The 16,198-nt window shown below is 54.9% G+C and overlaps 1 protein-coding gene across 2 annotated transcripts; it reads right to left on the minus strand.

The window, feature by feature from the left end:
• Positions 1-1,164: 1,164 nt before the first annotated feature.
• Positions 1,165-10,395, minus strand: Tmem184a (transmembrane protein 184A). Of its 2 annotated transcripts, none has more exons than XM_021187061.1 (9): positions 10,165-10,395; positions 9,080-9,307; positions 4,606-4,771; positions 4,232-4,322; positions 4,067-4,142; positions 3,838-3,929; positions 3,140-3,309; positions 2,422-2,616; positions 1,165-1,953 (listed from the first exon to the last, which is right to left on the minus strand). In XM_021187061.1, exons 1-9 carry the CDS (start codon positions 10,234-10,236, stop codon positions 1,694-1,696), a joined length of 1,350 nt encoding a protein of 449 aa, XP_021042720.1. In that variant the 5' UTR covers positions 10,237-10,395; the 3' UTR covers positions 1,165-1,693. The 2 variants fall into 2 exon arrangements, with proteins under 2 accessions (XP_021042720.1, XP_029389578.1); XM_029533718.1 differs by lacking the exon at positions 10,165-10,395 and adding an exon at positions 10,054-10,137.
• Between the last annotated feature and the right edge of the window lie 5,803 nt (positions 10,396-16,198).

The raw sequence follows: 16,198 nt of genomic DNA on the forward strand, positions 1-16,198 counted from the left end.
AGATCCTTCTGAGTCAGTCTGTAGCCACCAGAGCCCTGGGGGACATGCTATGCCAGGCTCAGCTTTCCTTTGTGGCATGTTTCAACTGATGTACCTCTGAGTGCAGGCGGTGGAGTAGAGGGAAGCAAGGCGCAGCGACCTCTGCTGACATCCCCTGCTGGCTCAGTAACCTTGGGCAACTTGTTTAATATCTTTGGTTAGCACACCTTCCCAGTGCCTAGGTACAGAGGTTCCCAGTGCACGTGTGGGCCCGGGAGCCTACTTTGTATCTGGGCTTCTGGGCGAGGAACCTATCGAGTTTGTCCATAGCCACATGGCCTCACCAGAGCAGAGAAAGGCAGCCCCCTGCTGGCCGAGCCCTAAGCCGCTTCACATTTGAAGGCCGGCGGGCATGGGCCCTAGAGCGTAGGTCTCTGGGAGTACAGAGCCCCTCCCAGCCCTGCTGACTGTGTGGGCTGTGGGGCCACCCTCTGTGCCTGCCAGTCCCAGAAGGCAGATAAGTAAGTGTGGGTGGCTTTTTACAGGCAGGAAGGAGTACAGCCTATCTTATCAGCCCAGAAGGCTCAGGGAGAAGCTAATGGCCTTGCCTCCTCCTGTCTCTGGGTCCTGAGAATAAGAAGACAGGGAAACACCCCCTCCACCCCCTTTGTCTGATATTGTGGGCTGTGGGAACTAACAACTAGGCAAGTGACACTGTTCCTGGGTGGGTGGCATTTCTGTCGAGTTGCCTGCCTGGCCTGCCTTTGTCCCCATGTTTCCAAGGCCAATCTAGCTGGAATACTGAGCCTATCTTAGCCTCCCTGGGCACTAGATCTAGTATACAGGAAGAGACAAGAGAGAAGGCAGGCTCCCAGGTTTGAGTCCTTGGACCGGGCCACGCTAGGCTGTGCCACGGGAACTGGGAACCATAAACCACTTTAGGGTGGGGCCGACCTGAAGTTCGGAGGGACGTGACTGCTCCAGCTCCTACTGTAGCACAGAGCTGGTCATCTCGTGGCAAAGTCCACCTTCTTTGCTGTATGCTGCACAGAGCCACATCACGATGTCTGTCTTACCTGTTCCCGACACCCAGACTCACTATACTACACAGGCGCCAGTGAGCCACCATGTAGAGACCCATCACTCAGAAGACAGGCCCCCACAAGAACAGAAAGCCCAACAAAGTCTAGAAAATGCAAGGTGTTTATCTATAAATAAGCAGCTAGTAGCTGGCAGGCTGGCGCACTGGCAACTCTGTTGTGCTAAACAGGCTAGGCTGCCCCTGCAAGAGCCTCGCCAACCTTCTATATTAGAATGCAAGGGTAAGGGATCTTCTTCATGCACCCAAGATAGCCACAGCCAGGCTATGTGGCTCCCCAGCACTCGGTGACTGAGCCCACTCTGCCTGGCCATCCTTCTCTGTCGCCGCACAGCGTTAAGATCTAACCACCTGTCTCTTCTGTCCATGGAAGGAATGGCCAACCCACGGCTCCACCTGCAGGCTGTAATTAAGACATCCCATTGGGTCCTTGGGTTGGTCCACTTAGCCCAGGTGACTTCACTCTGGGCTGTACATGGAATAGAGAGGCCCTGTGAGGCTCTCAGGAGAGGCTGGGCCTCTGTCAAGAGATGCTGGTGGGTGGGGTCCCTGTTTACCACCCCAGAAACCCAGGCAAGCTGGATCTCCAGCTAGGTTCCACACGCCCTGCGCCCCCTACAGGTCCTCTGAGGGAATCAGCATGCGTTTCTCTATGTTGCGACTCTTCTTACCACCTCCAGAGCCACTGGCTGGGCCGGGGTGGGCGCTGGGTGACGGGTGCCCACCCTGGCCAGGCCCAGGAGCTTCGTGTGTGGACTGCTGTGTGTACTGCTGGTAGGCTGGCGAGAAGTTATGAATGGCGTCCTGGACAATGTCCTGTGGGCTGATGGTCTCCTTTAAGCCACTGGATATGCTTTGCATAGGTGCTGGTGGGGCTGGAGGGTACAGGGTGTGTGGGCCTGAGTCCTAGGTCCTCTGGTCCACAGCACCCCCACTTCATCCACCCCGCCCCCTTAGCCCCGTCTCTCACAAGCCGCGTTGGGCTCTCTGGGTCTGGGGATCCCGCATGTCCAGGCCTTGCGGGTGATCTCAGACACCCGAGACCCGGCTCAGCTCCTGCGTCTCACATCGGTCTCTGGGCCTATCCTTGAATAGACTCCTGTCCAGAGGACGCCCTTCACCTTGAGCAAGTGGAACCCAGCCATGTGGCCAATATGGCGGACACAGTAGAGCAGCCAACCCAGCCCCTCTTGAAACCTTCCCAAGCACCAAGGATCCCTAAGGCAGTGGCTGACTCCACCCGCATCCTTCAGAGCTCATAATCCCCCTATCTGCCTGGCTCAGACACCCGTGGGGATATTGTGGCTGAGACATGGCACCCCTGCCAGTGGGGCCCAGCTCACCTGGTGAGTTCTTCTTCTCTGAATACACCTGGCTGGGGAAGGCGTGACGCAGCGCGAGGGAGGCGAGCAGCATCTCAACACAGATGAGGAAATTCTGGTAGCCAGCGGCTAGGGTACCAGCCCCCACCCTGGTGCCGTCCACAGCCTGGACCTCAGGGATGACTCCACACCTCTCCAAGATGGCCAACAGCATTCCTAGGGACGTGACAACCCCTTAGGCCCCATCCGTGGATGGGAGCTGAGCCCTGCCACAGTTCCTACTGAAGTCCGGGCTATGCAGGGGAAAAAGCTAGCCTGATCCCAGAGCTTCTCCGGTCCTCAGCCCATTGGTGGAGGTCATCATTGGAAAGGGCTGAGGACCTCAAAATTGGGGTTCCTGGATGCTCCCCCTGACATATCTAACTCAGGCCAGGGGACTCCTGCTCTTGGCCACCTTCTTCCATTTTCTTCCACATTGGGGACTGAGTTCTCATGGCCTGCTGGGGGCTTGTCAGGGGTCAAGGCTCGGAAAGCTGAGGCACAGCCCCCATCTGTTGACAGACCTCACTGTGTCCCCAACTCCAGGCTCTACCAGCTCCAAGCTGAGCAGCAGAGTCATTGACTTTTGGTAAGGCCAGGGAAGCTGAGGCACACAGGGCTGGGATGGGGGTAAGATTCGAACCCAGGTCCCAGGGATGCCAGTCCTGGCCCCACGCCCTCTCCTACCCGACTCACACACCCTGCCAGAAGGAGAGGAAGATGATGGCTTTGATGGTGAGGAACTTGAGTACCGGTTCGAACGGTCTCAGGAGGTCCCTGGTAGCGAAGTAGAAAAGGAACAGAGCGTAGAGAGCCAGGCTGACCGAGGCGTTGTACACAAGGGTCACGTACAGGTAGCCGCTGTGGATGCTGGGCCAGAGGAACTGCTGGTTAGAGTGGCCCCTGCTCCTCGTAGACATCCCCTTTGCCTGTCCCCTTTCTGGCTGGGCAACACAACCCCAGGACAGCTCTACCTAGGTCCTCTCCCCAGTCCCTTAGGCAATATCAATGGGCACAGTGGTTGGGGGCCTGGGGTTCTGTCAGGAGTAGGGCATGGTTCAGGCCCCTCTCCTAGAGCTGTTGCCTATCCTTGGCATTCCCCCAAACTTAGCAATGTCTTTTTTGTTTGTTTGTTTGTTTTTGTGAGACCTTCCTCAAACATGTTATCTGGACAAGGATAACCCCCAGCTTTTAACACTCCTACATCTACCTCCCAAGTGCTGGGCTGACAGGTGTGCACCACCACACCCGATTTATAAAGGGATGGAACCCAGAGACTCACGTAGAAATACTTCCCCAACCGAGCTACTGCCGGGGGTGGGAGTGGGGGCCGCTTAAAGAAGGGGGAGCCCTGTCTCTCGTGGCCCCCATTGAGGCACCTGCTCACAGTCCCCTTACTTGAAATCCCCATCATGGTATTTGTCAAAAGCCTGGAGGATGATGGTGATCATCGCCATAACGGGTTTCACAATGCAGAACTGGAGTGTGGCCTGGGAAGGGGAGGGGAAGGAAGTGAGGCTGGGCTGGGCTGGGCTGGGCTGGGCTGGGCTGGGCTGGGCTGGGCTGGGCTGGGCTGGGCTGGGCTGGAGCAAGGGCATGGGGGGGGGGGGCAGGCAGGCCACCTTACCTGTTTGCAGAAGCGTAAGAACGTGATGGAGTAGGACATACCACGGAGGCAGCAGGTCCCATAGAAGCAGCTGGACCTGGGTGTGCGGAAGAAGTTGGTAAGGCTACTAGTAAAAAAAAAACTGGGGCTTCTCCTGTGTGGCCTGGCCGAGTCCCGATGGTTTACCTGATAGGTTTGCCTCGAATCTCAGCCATGATGGCGCTCTCGCCCCCCAGATATTGGAAGCACAAGGTCAGGAAACTGTAGATGACAAATGCTGCAAGGGGACAGAGGGATGACAGTGAGGGTCAGTCATGGGACCCCCCCTGCAAGCAAGACTCCCATCGGATACAGTCGGCAAACCCGGGGAAGCGAGTGCGCAGACTCAGTCTACGAGTCCTAGGCATGGAGGCTGCAGACCGGACAACCCCTGAAGCCGGTCCCAGATGAGCGAAGGAAGTGGAGCACCTTGTGGGAGGCCGGAGAAGTGTGTGCACGTGTGCATGCGCATGTGCGTGTGTGTAAGCTGAGGGTCCTCCGGGCCCAGCCTGGGGTCTCACCTTCGTAGCAGTCTCGCACAGAGTCGAAGTAGACGTAGTAAGGATGGCCCCCAAGGAGGAGGAGGCTGAGCCACGAGTCGAAGGCGTAGATGGGCACAATGAACAGGAGGCGGATGACGAAGCGCTGCTCTCGCGGGACGGTGTAGGAACGTAGGTGGGAGTAGATCTGAGGCAGAAGAGTTCCAGTGGCACCTCTGCCCCAGTGTCTGGCCCTGCTGTCCACCACACGGGTGCCAGGTGGCACACCAGGCCGCTCTTTCCCCACACTGCCTAATGTTCTACCAAGCACAAGACCAGTACAGAGCAGAAGGAATCAGAGCAAACGTAGCACATAGCACATATATTCGGTGAAAGTGAGACTCACTTATGACAGGGCTTCATGGGCGCTAAGACCATCTTAGCATCCCTTCTCCAATTAGAAAATAGGACTAGAGAGGTGGTTCAGTTGGCAAAATCTTGCTTTGCAAACCTAAGGACCAAAATTCAAGTCCCCAGCGCTCATGAGCAAAAAACTAAGTGCAATCACACACACACACACACACACACACACACACACACACTCACACACGAGGATTGGGGGCACCTACCTATTGAAGGGCAGAGGCATGGCTAAGGTAGAGTATGTGCCTAACAAGAGACGGTGCTCTGGATTCAATCCCTAGAACATGACCACTCCAAATTAAATAATGCTTAATATATACACACATATACTAAACATGTATATGTATTTCTTTTTCTTTTAAGACAGGTGTAACCTGTCTCATTATATATATGTAGCCCTGGCTGACTTGAAACTCACTATGTAGACCTAGCTAGTCTTGAACCAATTGAAACCCGCCTGTCTCTGCTTCCTTAGTACTGGGATTAAAGGTGTGGACCACCATAGCCAGCCTTTATTTTATTTTATTTTTGGTTTTTTTTCAGCCTTTATTATTTAATTTAACCCAAAGTTTGACACAGGCTAAGCAAGTGGTTTCCCATTGAACCATATCTTCAATTCTTTAAAACTGTTTTGAGGCCGGGGTGTGGCTTCCTGGGAGAGCGCTTGTCTGGCATGTTCAACCCCCAGCACCACAAAGACAAAAAAAATGTCTGCAATGAACAAATAAAAATGTTGTGCATTTTGGCATCTGTGTGAGTGTCTGCCACATATGCATGCAGTGCCTATGGAGGCCAGAAGAGGGCGTCAGATCCCGTGCTTCTGGAGTTACCTGCAGCTGTGAGCTACCCAGTGCGGGTGCTCTGCAAGAGCAGCCAGTGCCCTTCAACTGCTGAGCTGTCTCTCCAGCCCCTCCTTAGGGGGTCTCTAGGCACGTGCTTGACCACAGGCCACGCCTCTGGTCCTCCTTTCCTCTTGCCACCTCCAGTGTCATTCCTCTGACACTAACAACCCTTGTAGTTTTATGAGACGAAATCTTTTACTGAGCCTGGATCCTGCTAACCTTACAGCTGCCCGATGACTTCCGGGGATCAGGCTGGTCATCCCTCCTTGAGAACACTGACGTGTCCCACTGTCCCTAGAGTTTTTGGTGGGTGCTATATTGAGCTCGGGTCCCCAGGCTTACAGGGCAGGCACTTTCCCTACTCACCTATCTCCTGTTTTGATAGACATGTGAAAGGCTGAAACCAACCTCTGTTCTAACTTGCTTCTTCAACACAGTGTAAAACATTTAAAAAGGAAAGAAATTAAAAAAAAAAAAAAAGTTGCTGTTGTTGGTTTTGAGATTGGGGGGGGGGGTTGCTTCACCATGTAGCTCGGTGGTTCTCAACCTGTGGGTCGCGACCCCCTTAAAGATCGCATATCAGCCAGGTGTGGTGGCGCCGCACGCCTTTAATCCCAGCACTCGGGAGGCAGAGGCAGGCGGATTTCTGAGTTCGAGGCCAGCCTGGTCTACAGAGTGAGTTCCAGGACAGCCAGGGCTACACAGAGAAACCCTGTCTCGAAAAACCAAAAAGAAAAAAAAAAAAGAAAGAAAGAAAGATTCACGGTAGTAGAAACAGAATAATTTTATGGTTGGGGGTCACCACAACAGGAGGCACTGAGTTAAAGTCTGGCAGTATTAGGAATGCTGAGAAACTGCTGATAGAGCCCAAACTGGCCTTGAATATATCCTTCTGCCTCAGCCTCTCCCGGCACTGAAGTGGACAAGTCCGTCCATCACCTCAGGCCTAAAATTCATTCCTTCAGCATTTTCAAGCCTGCAACATACTTTGATACTCTGTAGAGTCTTCTTGAAGAACATTCCGGAAGTTGGGCTATTCATTCATTCATTCATTCATTCACTCATTCAACAAGAATTTTCTGGGTCCTGCTAAGTGTCAGAACTGGGTAAAGCAGACTGAAAGGTCCCTTGTAACACAGGTAGGCTCTCAATGTGGGGACCGTGGAAGGCCTTATGCTCTTTGACCCCTTTTAGGAATCTGCCCCACGGAATACATGTATCCAGAAATAAAGAGGCTAGAAACTGTGTGCAAAGATGTTCATCACAGCAAAATACAGGAACAAATACTGCGGCTACGCTCATTGTGGGAGGGCCAGACTGGTTACCGACTATATAGTATTCCTTTATACACTGTATTCCAGGCCACCGTGGCGACAGTGTATAAAGGAATACTATATAGTCGGTAAAAATGATGTGCAGCCGCACAGCTCTATGATAGGATAAGGTACCTGAGATCAGAGTAGGAAACCAAACAGGCTGTCAAGTGTCCCCGCGTGCCTGACAAAATGGAAGGAGAGGGCTGGGGGTGTGGCAGAGTGCCTACCTAGCACGCAGGAAGCCCTGGGCTTCATCCCCAGCCCCACAGCCATAGGGTGTTGTCATCTCAGTACTGGGGAAGTAGAAGCAGGGAGAGCAGGAGTTCAAGGTTATCATCTGCTACATAGGGACTTTGAGGCCATCCTGGGCTACAAGACGCTGTCACAACACAACACAACACAAAACAAAACAAATTCCAGGGAGGTGATTATACTGTTCACCTTGAAGCTGTCTGGACCTTCTGTATTTTTCTCCAAGAAACAGAATAAGGACGTGCCCTACCCCCTTCTCAGTTCTAGGAACAGAGCCCAGACCTCTGCATCCAGTCCCTTTACCTTTGTTCTATTTTGTGAGATGTGTGTATGTGCGTGTGCGTGTGTGTGTGTGGTGTGTGTGTGTGTCCTCACTGATTTGTTCAGGCTGGTCTTCAACACGATATGGACCTCAGGGTAGCCTTCACTAGTGACCCTCTTGGATCAGCCTATGTCTCTAGCCTTTCAAAGGAAGCCAGCTGGGAACTGGGTGCCTCCTCCCCATTCCGGGCCACCGTGGCGACAGCTCTTTGGAGAGGTGCTCTGTGTGCGGTATGGAGGTCACTGTTAGAGGTGTGTGTGTGTGTGTGTGTGTGTGTGTGTGTGTGTGTGCAGGGGACGCGTGGGGTGGTGCGGAGGCTGCTGAGGTCAGAGACCAGCTCCTTATCTGTCCCTTCCTCCCTCCCCAGCCTCTGCGGAGGGAGGACACACTGTGACCAGCCAACAAGAGACCTTTCCCAGGCTGGTACCTTATGGCTGGCGACCTTGGCAAGTTGCTGCCCTTTTTTGCCTCAGTTTCTCCACTGGTAAATGGAGGTTGATCCCCTCTGTCTTCCTGCTGACCCTAACAGCATGCCTCGTGCCACCTCTGTGACTAGGACCTGCCTGGCCTGCCCTCGGGCACGGATCTTTCTTCGTTGTATCCTGGTTACTGAGGCACACCTGGACAGGTACCAGCCAGCAGGTGAATGTCACAAGTGGAGGTGTTTGCTCTTGCTTCCTGCCCCCAGCTCACCTACTGACTCAGGCCCTCCCACAGTGCCAAGTGGGTGTTCCAGAGAGCCCGGGGCTCTCAGCTCCCCAGCTACTCTGCCACATTCTAGATGCCTGGCTTCTGCTCCCTGCCTGCCCAACCCCCACCCCTAGCTCCTTGCCCCCCTACTCTCGTAGCTCACCTCCTGTTCTCCACTGTCCCAGTTCCTATCTGGCTCAGTCCCAACCCCTCCTCCCCAAACTCGCTGTCTGGCTTGAGGTTCTCTATAGAGCAAGGTCCAACCAAGCCTTAGCCATCTCTGGAGGGAAAAGGCCCTTTCTCCTCCAGCTGTGTGAGCCTGGGGAAGCCCCTTGCTGTTCTTGTCTGTGAACTGGAACCAAGCACCAACCTCAGTGAGTAGAGTGAGGGGCCTCAGACATGACTGGGGATGCCCACCCAGCGATCTGCCCTCTGCCTGGCAGAGATCTCCCTCCCTCCTTAGGCTTGGCTCTGGTATGCTAGCTCTGGAGAAGGGCCATAGACCCTTGAACACCATGCCTGCAATCCTACCATGTCTCAGTGACTGGTATTGGGAGCTGTCCCTGGAGGCCCCATGATCACAGCATCTGTCCATGGGGCCCATCTGAGCTGGGCCAGGTCCCATAGTGACTTCCAGGCTCAGCGGGGATGGGGGTGCAGGAGGTGCTTACCTGGTGGCCGGTTAGCAGCAGAGCAGTCCATACAAATACGCCTGAAACGCCTCGGGCCAAGGCGCTGGTGAGGAAGAGCTGGGGGGCCCCCTGCGAGCCGTTGTCCACGCGCTCCATCTGTGGCCCGGCTGCCACTGTGGGCATTGCCGGAGGGGGGCTGGGCGGAAGCCAGGTCGCTGACACGAGGGGGACTCCGGCTGTCTTCAGAAGCCCTGATGCATTCCTCATCTGCAAAAGCCAGCAGAGAAGTGAGAAGCCAGGGAAGGCTCCCGTGGGAGGTCGAGGGGCAGGAGGTGGGGCCGGAGGTGGGCAAGGCCATGTGGGTGTCACCTCGGGGCCAGTTCTGCCCAATGCACTTTCTGCCTGCCTGGCCACCACCCCCTACCACCATCATCCATAGAAGCTTCCCTGGGGGCCCACCACGGCCACCTGTCCCCTTTGTGAGAGTCTGGGTCTGATTTTCCCACCAGCTCGCCTGATTCAGGGCAGCTGTGGGCTCACACTTGAACAGGGGCCTAGCTGCTTTCCGGCCTGGGGCTCAGATCCTGGGGTGACAAGCCCCCTCATGTTCCTTCGGACCCTGGCTCTCAGACAGCAACTCCATAAGAGTCTAAGACTGCTTCTAAGCAGGTGTCCACAGCACACCCCTGTAATCGCAGTACTTGAGAAGCCAAGGTAGGTGGACTGTGCATCTGTGAGTGTAAGGGCCAGCCTGGTCTACCTAGTTACTCTGTTGCAGAAATGGAAAAAAAAAAAGTATCCGAAGAAAGTTAAACCTAAAACAAACTTAAACTTAAACAAACAAACAAAACCCCAAAGCTTGTTTCTACCACGGGCCGGGCAGTGGGGATCCACCTGCCTGGGGCATCTGGAAGGAAGGCCAGCAGGCACCGGGAAGGTGATCCCGCCCTCCCCTCCTCCCCCTCCGGTGCCATCCGCCCCCGCCCAACCCCCTGCCTGCGTCTGAGCCCGACCAGGTACTCCTTAGGGTCTCAGAAGCTCCCGCGGCAAGTGATAGAGTGGGAGGCAGCAACACTGGACCTCCTCGCTACCCTCAGTTGTCCGTCATGGGGGCGGGAGCCTACCTCTGTTTGCAGGAAGCTCTTTGGCCCGGGCCTTGGAGGCCTAGCCTCCTCTGGGGCAGCCTGGCTGGTCATTCACTGGGTCATGTGGCCCCCAGTGGAGGCCAAGCTTCGGGTTGGGGCAAGGCTGGCCTCGGGATGGTTGCGCTAGGCTAGGGAAGGCGCACAGGGCCTCACCTGGCCAGTGGCCCACCTGGGCTTCGGGTTGAGGGAGGGGCGGAGGGAGGAGAAGCAGAGGCTTGTCCCCGCCCCTGGCGACACTCTATCCCGCTGGGACTGTTTGCCCAGCAGCAGCTGGCTTCCAGGAACTGCGACTGGCAGGTGCCTTTCACCTGCTGGCACTAGGTAGCCAGGCAGCTGAGCAGGCAGGGACGGGAAGGACGAAGGGTCTGCGCGAGCTATGCCAGCTCCAGGGAGAAGGCCCCAGGAGCCATCCAGCACAGGGCTGCTTTCTGGGTGGTGAGAAAGGTCTAGAAGAGTGATTGTTTACCCTCTCCATGCTTAGACTCTCTAATGCAGTTCCTCATGCTGTGATGACCTCCCCCCATACAATTATTTCTGTTGCTACTTCATAACTGTAATTTTGCTATTATTATGAATCGTAATGTAAGTATCTGTGTTTTGCGATGGTCTTAGGCGACCTCTGTGAAGAGGTCATTTGACTTCGAAGGGGTCAAGATTCACAGTGAGAACCCCTGGGCTAGAGCTAGACACAGTGGTGGTTAGTGTGGGTGTCCCCACTGCTCCAGAATTGCACACTTAAAACTGGGCAGGACTGGGGATGTGGCTCAGCTGGGAGAGTGCTTGCCTAGCGTGCGTGAAGCTCTGGGATTGCATTCCCTGCACTGCATAAACCAGGCATGGTGGTGCATGCCTGTAATCCCAGCACTTGGGAGGTAGAGGCAGGAGAGTTAGAAGTTCAAGGTCATCACTGCTACATACCATTTTAGGATTAATTGGGCTATATGAAAGTCTGTCTCACTGAATGAATGAACGAATGAACGAATGAATGAATGAATGAATGAACAAAGGAGTAAACAAAAAGGGGTGGAGCTGTTAGTTTAGCCAAACTTCATGGCACAGACTTGTCTTCCCAGACACTTGGGAATCTGGGACAGGACTGATAATTCAAGACCATCCTAGGATACAGAGCAAGTTCAAGACCAGCTTGGACAACTTAGTCCTATCTTATTTGAGCATCTGCCTGGAATCCCCCAGTGAGAGGCTGGGGCATAGCTCAGTGGTAGAGCCCCTGCCTAGAATCCCCCAGTGAGGGGCTGGGGTGTGGCTCAGTGGTAGAGCCCCTGCCTAGAATCCCCCAGTGAGGGGCTGGGGTGTGGCTCAGTGGTAGAGCCCCTGCCCAGAATCCCCCAGTGAGGGGCTGGGGTGTGGGTCAGTGGTAGAGCACTTGTTTAGCTTTCAAGCTAAGCTCTGGGTTCCATCTCTAGCACTTCAAAAAGGGATTGGAAGGATCTGGCATGTGACACTTCTATGGAGACAGGCTCACTTATCTTGGTTCCTAGAGTAGGTAGGGGCTCTGGCCATTATCTCAGCTCTGTTCTGGGCCCATGTAGGCTATACCACTGTCATGATGTACCCACCCTCTTCTGGTCCTTCGTACCATCTGGCCCTACCGGTGACTTAGCAGACAGGACCTCAGGCCACTTTCCTTTTGGAGTTGGGGTGTGGACATTGGAGGGGAGGGGTGTTCTCATGTGTCTGGGAAACTCCAGAAGCAAACAACAGTCCGAGGCTGAGCTCTGTCAATTCCCTGCTCCCGTACTGCTCCATCCATGGTTTTCATCATAGATTCTAGGCACCCTCCATCAACACTCCTGACACGGAGGCCCTGCATGGGCCACTGCTCTGGCAGCTTGGCTCTCCTCCCAGATACAACTGCCCCTGCACGGGGAAGCTGTCACTTGTAGCCACAATGTTGCCCAATCCCATCTCTGTACATTTTCTTCTGAGATCCGTTTGTGTGTTTATCTGTCCTTAGTAGGAGTTTCTGGAACCTGGCACTGTGCCTGGATCCCTAATAATCGTGGCCCAGTTGTGATGGCCTTGGCCTGAGGGTCTCTTCCTGACTGTGATTGCTACTGTGCCCAAGGCACCCCCACCCCTAGTCCCACTCTGCCCCACAGAGACACCATTCAGTGTGTGGGGGCGGGCTGTCATCCCAGCTCCGTCCGTGGCATCAGTGGCTCTCAGGCTTTGCAGGGACTGTGATTCACCTTGCCGTACCACTTCTGCCGCTGCAAAAAAAGGGAAACCGAGGCTCCTCTGTACCTTGAAGGTTTTGTTCCCAGAACCCAGCACAAGAGATGAACCCCAGTTTCTACCTCAGGCCAGGTGGACGGAATGACTGAGGCAACAACAGGAAGCACTATGACTTGACATCAGGAGGACTTTCCTGCCTGACTTGACCCTTGGGAAGCCCCTTGAGTCATGGCTGCCAGTGTGGAGGCCAGGCCCAGCGGCATTCCTATGGTCCTCATCGATGTCCTATGCCTGCTGTGTTCATGCTTAGCTCTGTCATCCCAGGAAGGCCTTGGAGAGTCTGTCTAAACCTATCCCAGGCCTTGAAGGCAAGAGTTGTGAGGCCCCCTGCCATCTCTACCCAGCTTCATGCAGTCTTTTCCAGAAGTGACCTCAGCCCTCAGCCTTATCCCGCCTGCCCATGACCATGGGCCCTTTGCCTCTCTAGGCCTCAGTTTTCCCACACGTAAAGTGGGTTTAGTCAGGAACTGGATTGCCCAACTGGCCTCTATTCCCTTTGGCATAGTTTTGTTTGCTTGTTTGTTTGTTTGTTTTGTCCACTCTATCCAGGCAGGGTAGTGTGGGCAACTTCCTGATCATCAGGCTTGTCAGCCACTCTCAAATTCTGGGTGCGACTGAGCCTCAGTGTTTCCACCTGCACGACAGGTTAGCAATGACTGCCTCTGGGGCCGCTGGGAAGAAGACATACAGTCTGACCCACCTTTTTGGCAAGGCACAGAAACCCCACCCATTCCTGGACGTCAAGATTGCCCCAAACCCCACCTCATCGCAGCAGTGTCTGCCCCCTGCTGGACACCTGGAGTCACTGCAGCATCTTCCCCGTGGAACTTTGTGGTTATGGGCAAGCTGTGAGGGTATCATCATTCATGATAAGAGGGGTCAGGACGTCCAACTCTGTAATGGACTCGTTTTCCCCTTTGAGACAGGGTATTTCTCTATGTAGCCCTGGCTGTCCTGGACTTCACTCTGTAGACCAGGCTGGCCTTGAACTCAGAGATCCGCCTGCCTCTGTCTCCCCAAGTGGTAGGATTAAAGGTGAGTGCCACCACTTTCAGGATCTGAAATGGGCTTTAATGGAGATGAAGCCACCATTCTGCATGGTGGATCCACTTCCTGTCTCACAACTGGGGCACGTGGGGTGGGGGTAGAGATGAGCCTCTGCTGGCTGCAGTGTGTGTTTGGTACATGCATCTCTGTCGTGGCTAGCATCTTTGCTGCCTGGCTCTGGGACCAGGGAAAGGCTTGCCAAATAACTTGGCTGGAGGTGGGGGGGTCCATACTCTCCACATAGGCCCACATTCCGGAGAGGGATGCTGTGTCGTGCTGAGCTCAGACACCGCCAGGGAGCTGAGATTGAAGAACTGAGGGGTCCCAGGGAAGAGCAGCGGGAGAGAAGCTAGCTGGCCTCTCCTTCCTGTTCTTTCACACTCTATTGAGTTAGGCCTCACCAGAGGCCAGTATCATAGGCCACACTGATAGAGGGCTGGACCCTGGCCACGCCCGTATCAGGATAGACCTGCTAGCCCAGATGGGGCAGAGGACCTCTCACCACTGTTCCCTGTGACCAGGACACCAGAGTCCTGGCCAATCTAGAAAGCTGTATTGAGAGAGCAGGGTTCAGATTGGCCAATGACAAGTCCCCTGTTAGCTCTCTAATCCCTCTCCAGAGTAGGGGCCAGGCTTTGTTTGCCCTGGGGCTTCTGGGCCACTTCCTAAGAAACCATGCTAATGGTATCAGTGGGCTGAGCCGACAAGTCCAGGTCAGGTCCTGCAGAGTGGCAGCACGACTTCGGCATCCACTGACCCCAGGCTGGCCTCCCAATCCTCGGGTTCCCCTGCTAGGGTCCACTATGACCACAGGGAGGTTCGTTTCCACTAGTGCTCTGGCCCCGATTCAAGTACCACCCACACCAGAGGTGTGGCAGGGTGGGGACAGAAGCCAAGAACTAGCTCCTTGTGGGTCAAGGTGCTCAGGTGGGTCGAGAGGTCATGGGTGTCTCTCTCTGTCCCCTTCTACCTTTATAGGTTCCAGAAAGCCTGGGTGATGAGTCCAGATTGGTGGCCTTCCATGCTGGGGAACCATAGAGCCTTCCCTTCCCTCTGCCTGTGCTTCCTCTGCCCTGAGGCTTCCCAGGATACCTGCCTGAGTCTAAAATGCCTATGTAGCACCTCCTGGTGGCCAGATGTGGCCTCTCTCTTGGATGGGATCAGCCTTGAGAAAGGGAGGAAGGCCCAGAAAGCTCGATATGACCAAGGTTTGCCTCAGTTTCCCCAGGGTATCTGAATCCCTGTTTATGGCCCTACAGGGGTCTGGGCACTCCGTGTGGGGACTTAGGTTGCTACTCTCAGATGGCTATCAGCCCTCTTACCAGGCTAGTGAAGACTTGAGACTCAGGGTGGCAGCTCAGCCACCCTGGTATCAGATGGAGCACAGGTGGAGTCTTGGCCTCCATCCATGGGAATGACTATGGCCTGCTTCCGTCCCATGGCCCTCGACCCCATGGTAGGCCATCCTGGCGGTGTGTGGATACTGCTCCTTACCCCTCTGCCAGCTGTGCCCCCTCCCCGTTCCTGTGCCCACCTTTCCTCTCCAGATCTTCCTCTTAGTCTTTGGAGAATCCGTCAGGACCTGTCTGTGCTTGACTTTGCCCCAGAGCCAGATGCCAGACTTGGGTGTGGACCTGGGGGCCCTTCACTTAGAGATGGGCAAAACCTTGCCCTGTTGTCTGAGAACCTTTGTGGTAAGTAGGGAGTCTAGACCCAGGAGGGGAAGGCTGCAACGGGAGGGCAGGATGCTGGTCTTTGGCAGCAAGCTTCACCCACCCTGTTGGTGTCATGGGGCCCCAGCTCGGACACCATTCTATTCCTGAGCCAGCCCCACAAGCATGCACACCCACACCCACACAGCTCACCTCCCTGGTGGCTCTGGGCGGCTGGCAGGGCCCACTGGGCTGGTGCGTTGCTTTGGTTTCTCAGTACACACTCTGTAGTTTCTGGGCTGGAGGAGGTCCTGCCTCAGTGTGGTCTCCAGCCCTCGGTTGTCCTCCGTCTCAGCACCTGGGGCAGCCCAGGCCCCTAGGACACTATTGCTACTGCCCAAGCATGGCTTCTCAGAGGCTCAGACTCCTCCCAGTCCTGCCCTGCCTGCCCTGCCTGCCCAACAGCCTTGTTGGACCACACCCCTCACCAGGCCACACCTTCTCTCATCCAGGATTCTGGGATCAGCCTTTCTACACTTGTCCGTCCTGGTCAGTGGTGCCCTCAGATCTAGCTTATGATGCTGCACTGGCTAGTTTTGTGTCAACTTGACACAGACTGGAGTCATCACAGAGAAAGGAGATTCAGTTGGGGAAATGCCTCCATGAGATCCAGCTGGGGCATTTTCTCAATTAGTGATCAAGGGGGGAGGTTCCCTTGTGGGTGGTGCCATCTCTGGGCTGGTAGTCCTGGTTCTATAAGAGAGCAGGCTGAGCAAGCCAAGGGAAGCATGCCAGTAAAGAACATCCTTCCATGGCCTCTGCACCAGCTCCTGCTTCCTGACCTGCTTGAGTTCCAGTTCTGACTTCCTTGGTAATGAACAGCAGTGTGGAAATGGAAGCGGAATAAACCCTTTCCTCCCCAACTTGCTTCTTGGTCATGATGTTTGTGCAGGAATAAAAACCCTGACTAAGACAAATTGGTACCAGCATAGTGGGGTATTCCTGTTACAACCTGACCATGTTTTGGGGAGGACTGTGGAAGGACTTTGGAACTTTGG

This window comes from Mus pahari, chromosome 23 (assembly GCF_900095145.1).
Source record: "Mus pahari chromosome 23, PAHARI_EIJ_v1.1, whole genome shotgun sequence".
Lineage (NCBI taxonomy): Eukaryota > Metazoa > Chordata > Mammalia > Rodentia > Muridae > Mus > Mus pahari.

What these genes read in the sequence shown, in the direction of transcription:
- Tmem184a (XM_021187061.1), bottom strand. Translation starts at nt 10,236, where the DNA reads ATGACCAGCCAGGCTGCCCCAGAGGAGGCTAGGCCTCCAAGGCCCGGG. An exon ending in ATTCGAGGCAAACCTATCAG is followed by an intron (nt 4,143 to 4,231) that starts GTAAACCATCGG and finishes CCGCACACCCAG; the next exon opens with GTCCAGCTGCTTCTATGGGA. An exon ending in TCTTACGCTTCTGCAAACAG is followed by an intron (nt 3,930 to 4,066) that starts GTAAGGTGGCCT and finishes TCCCCTTCCCAG; the next exon opens with GCCACACTCCAGTTCTGCAT.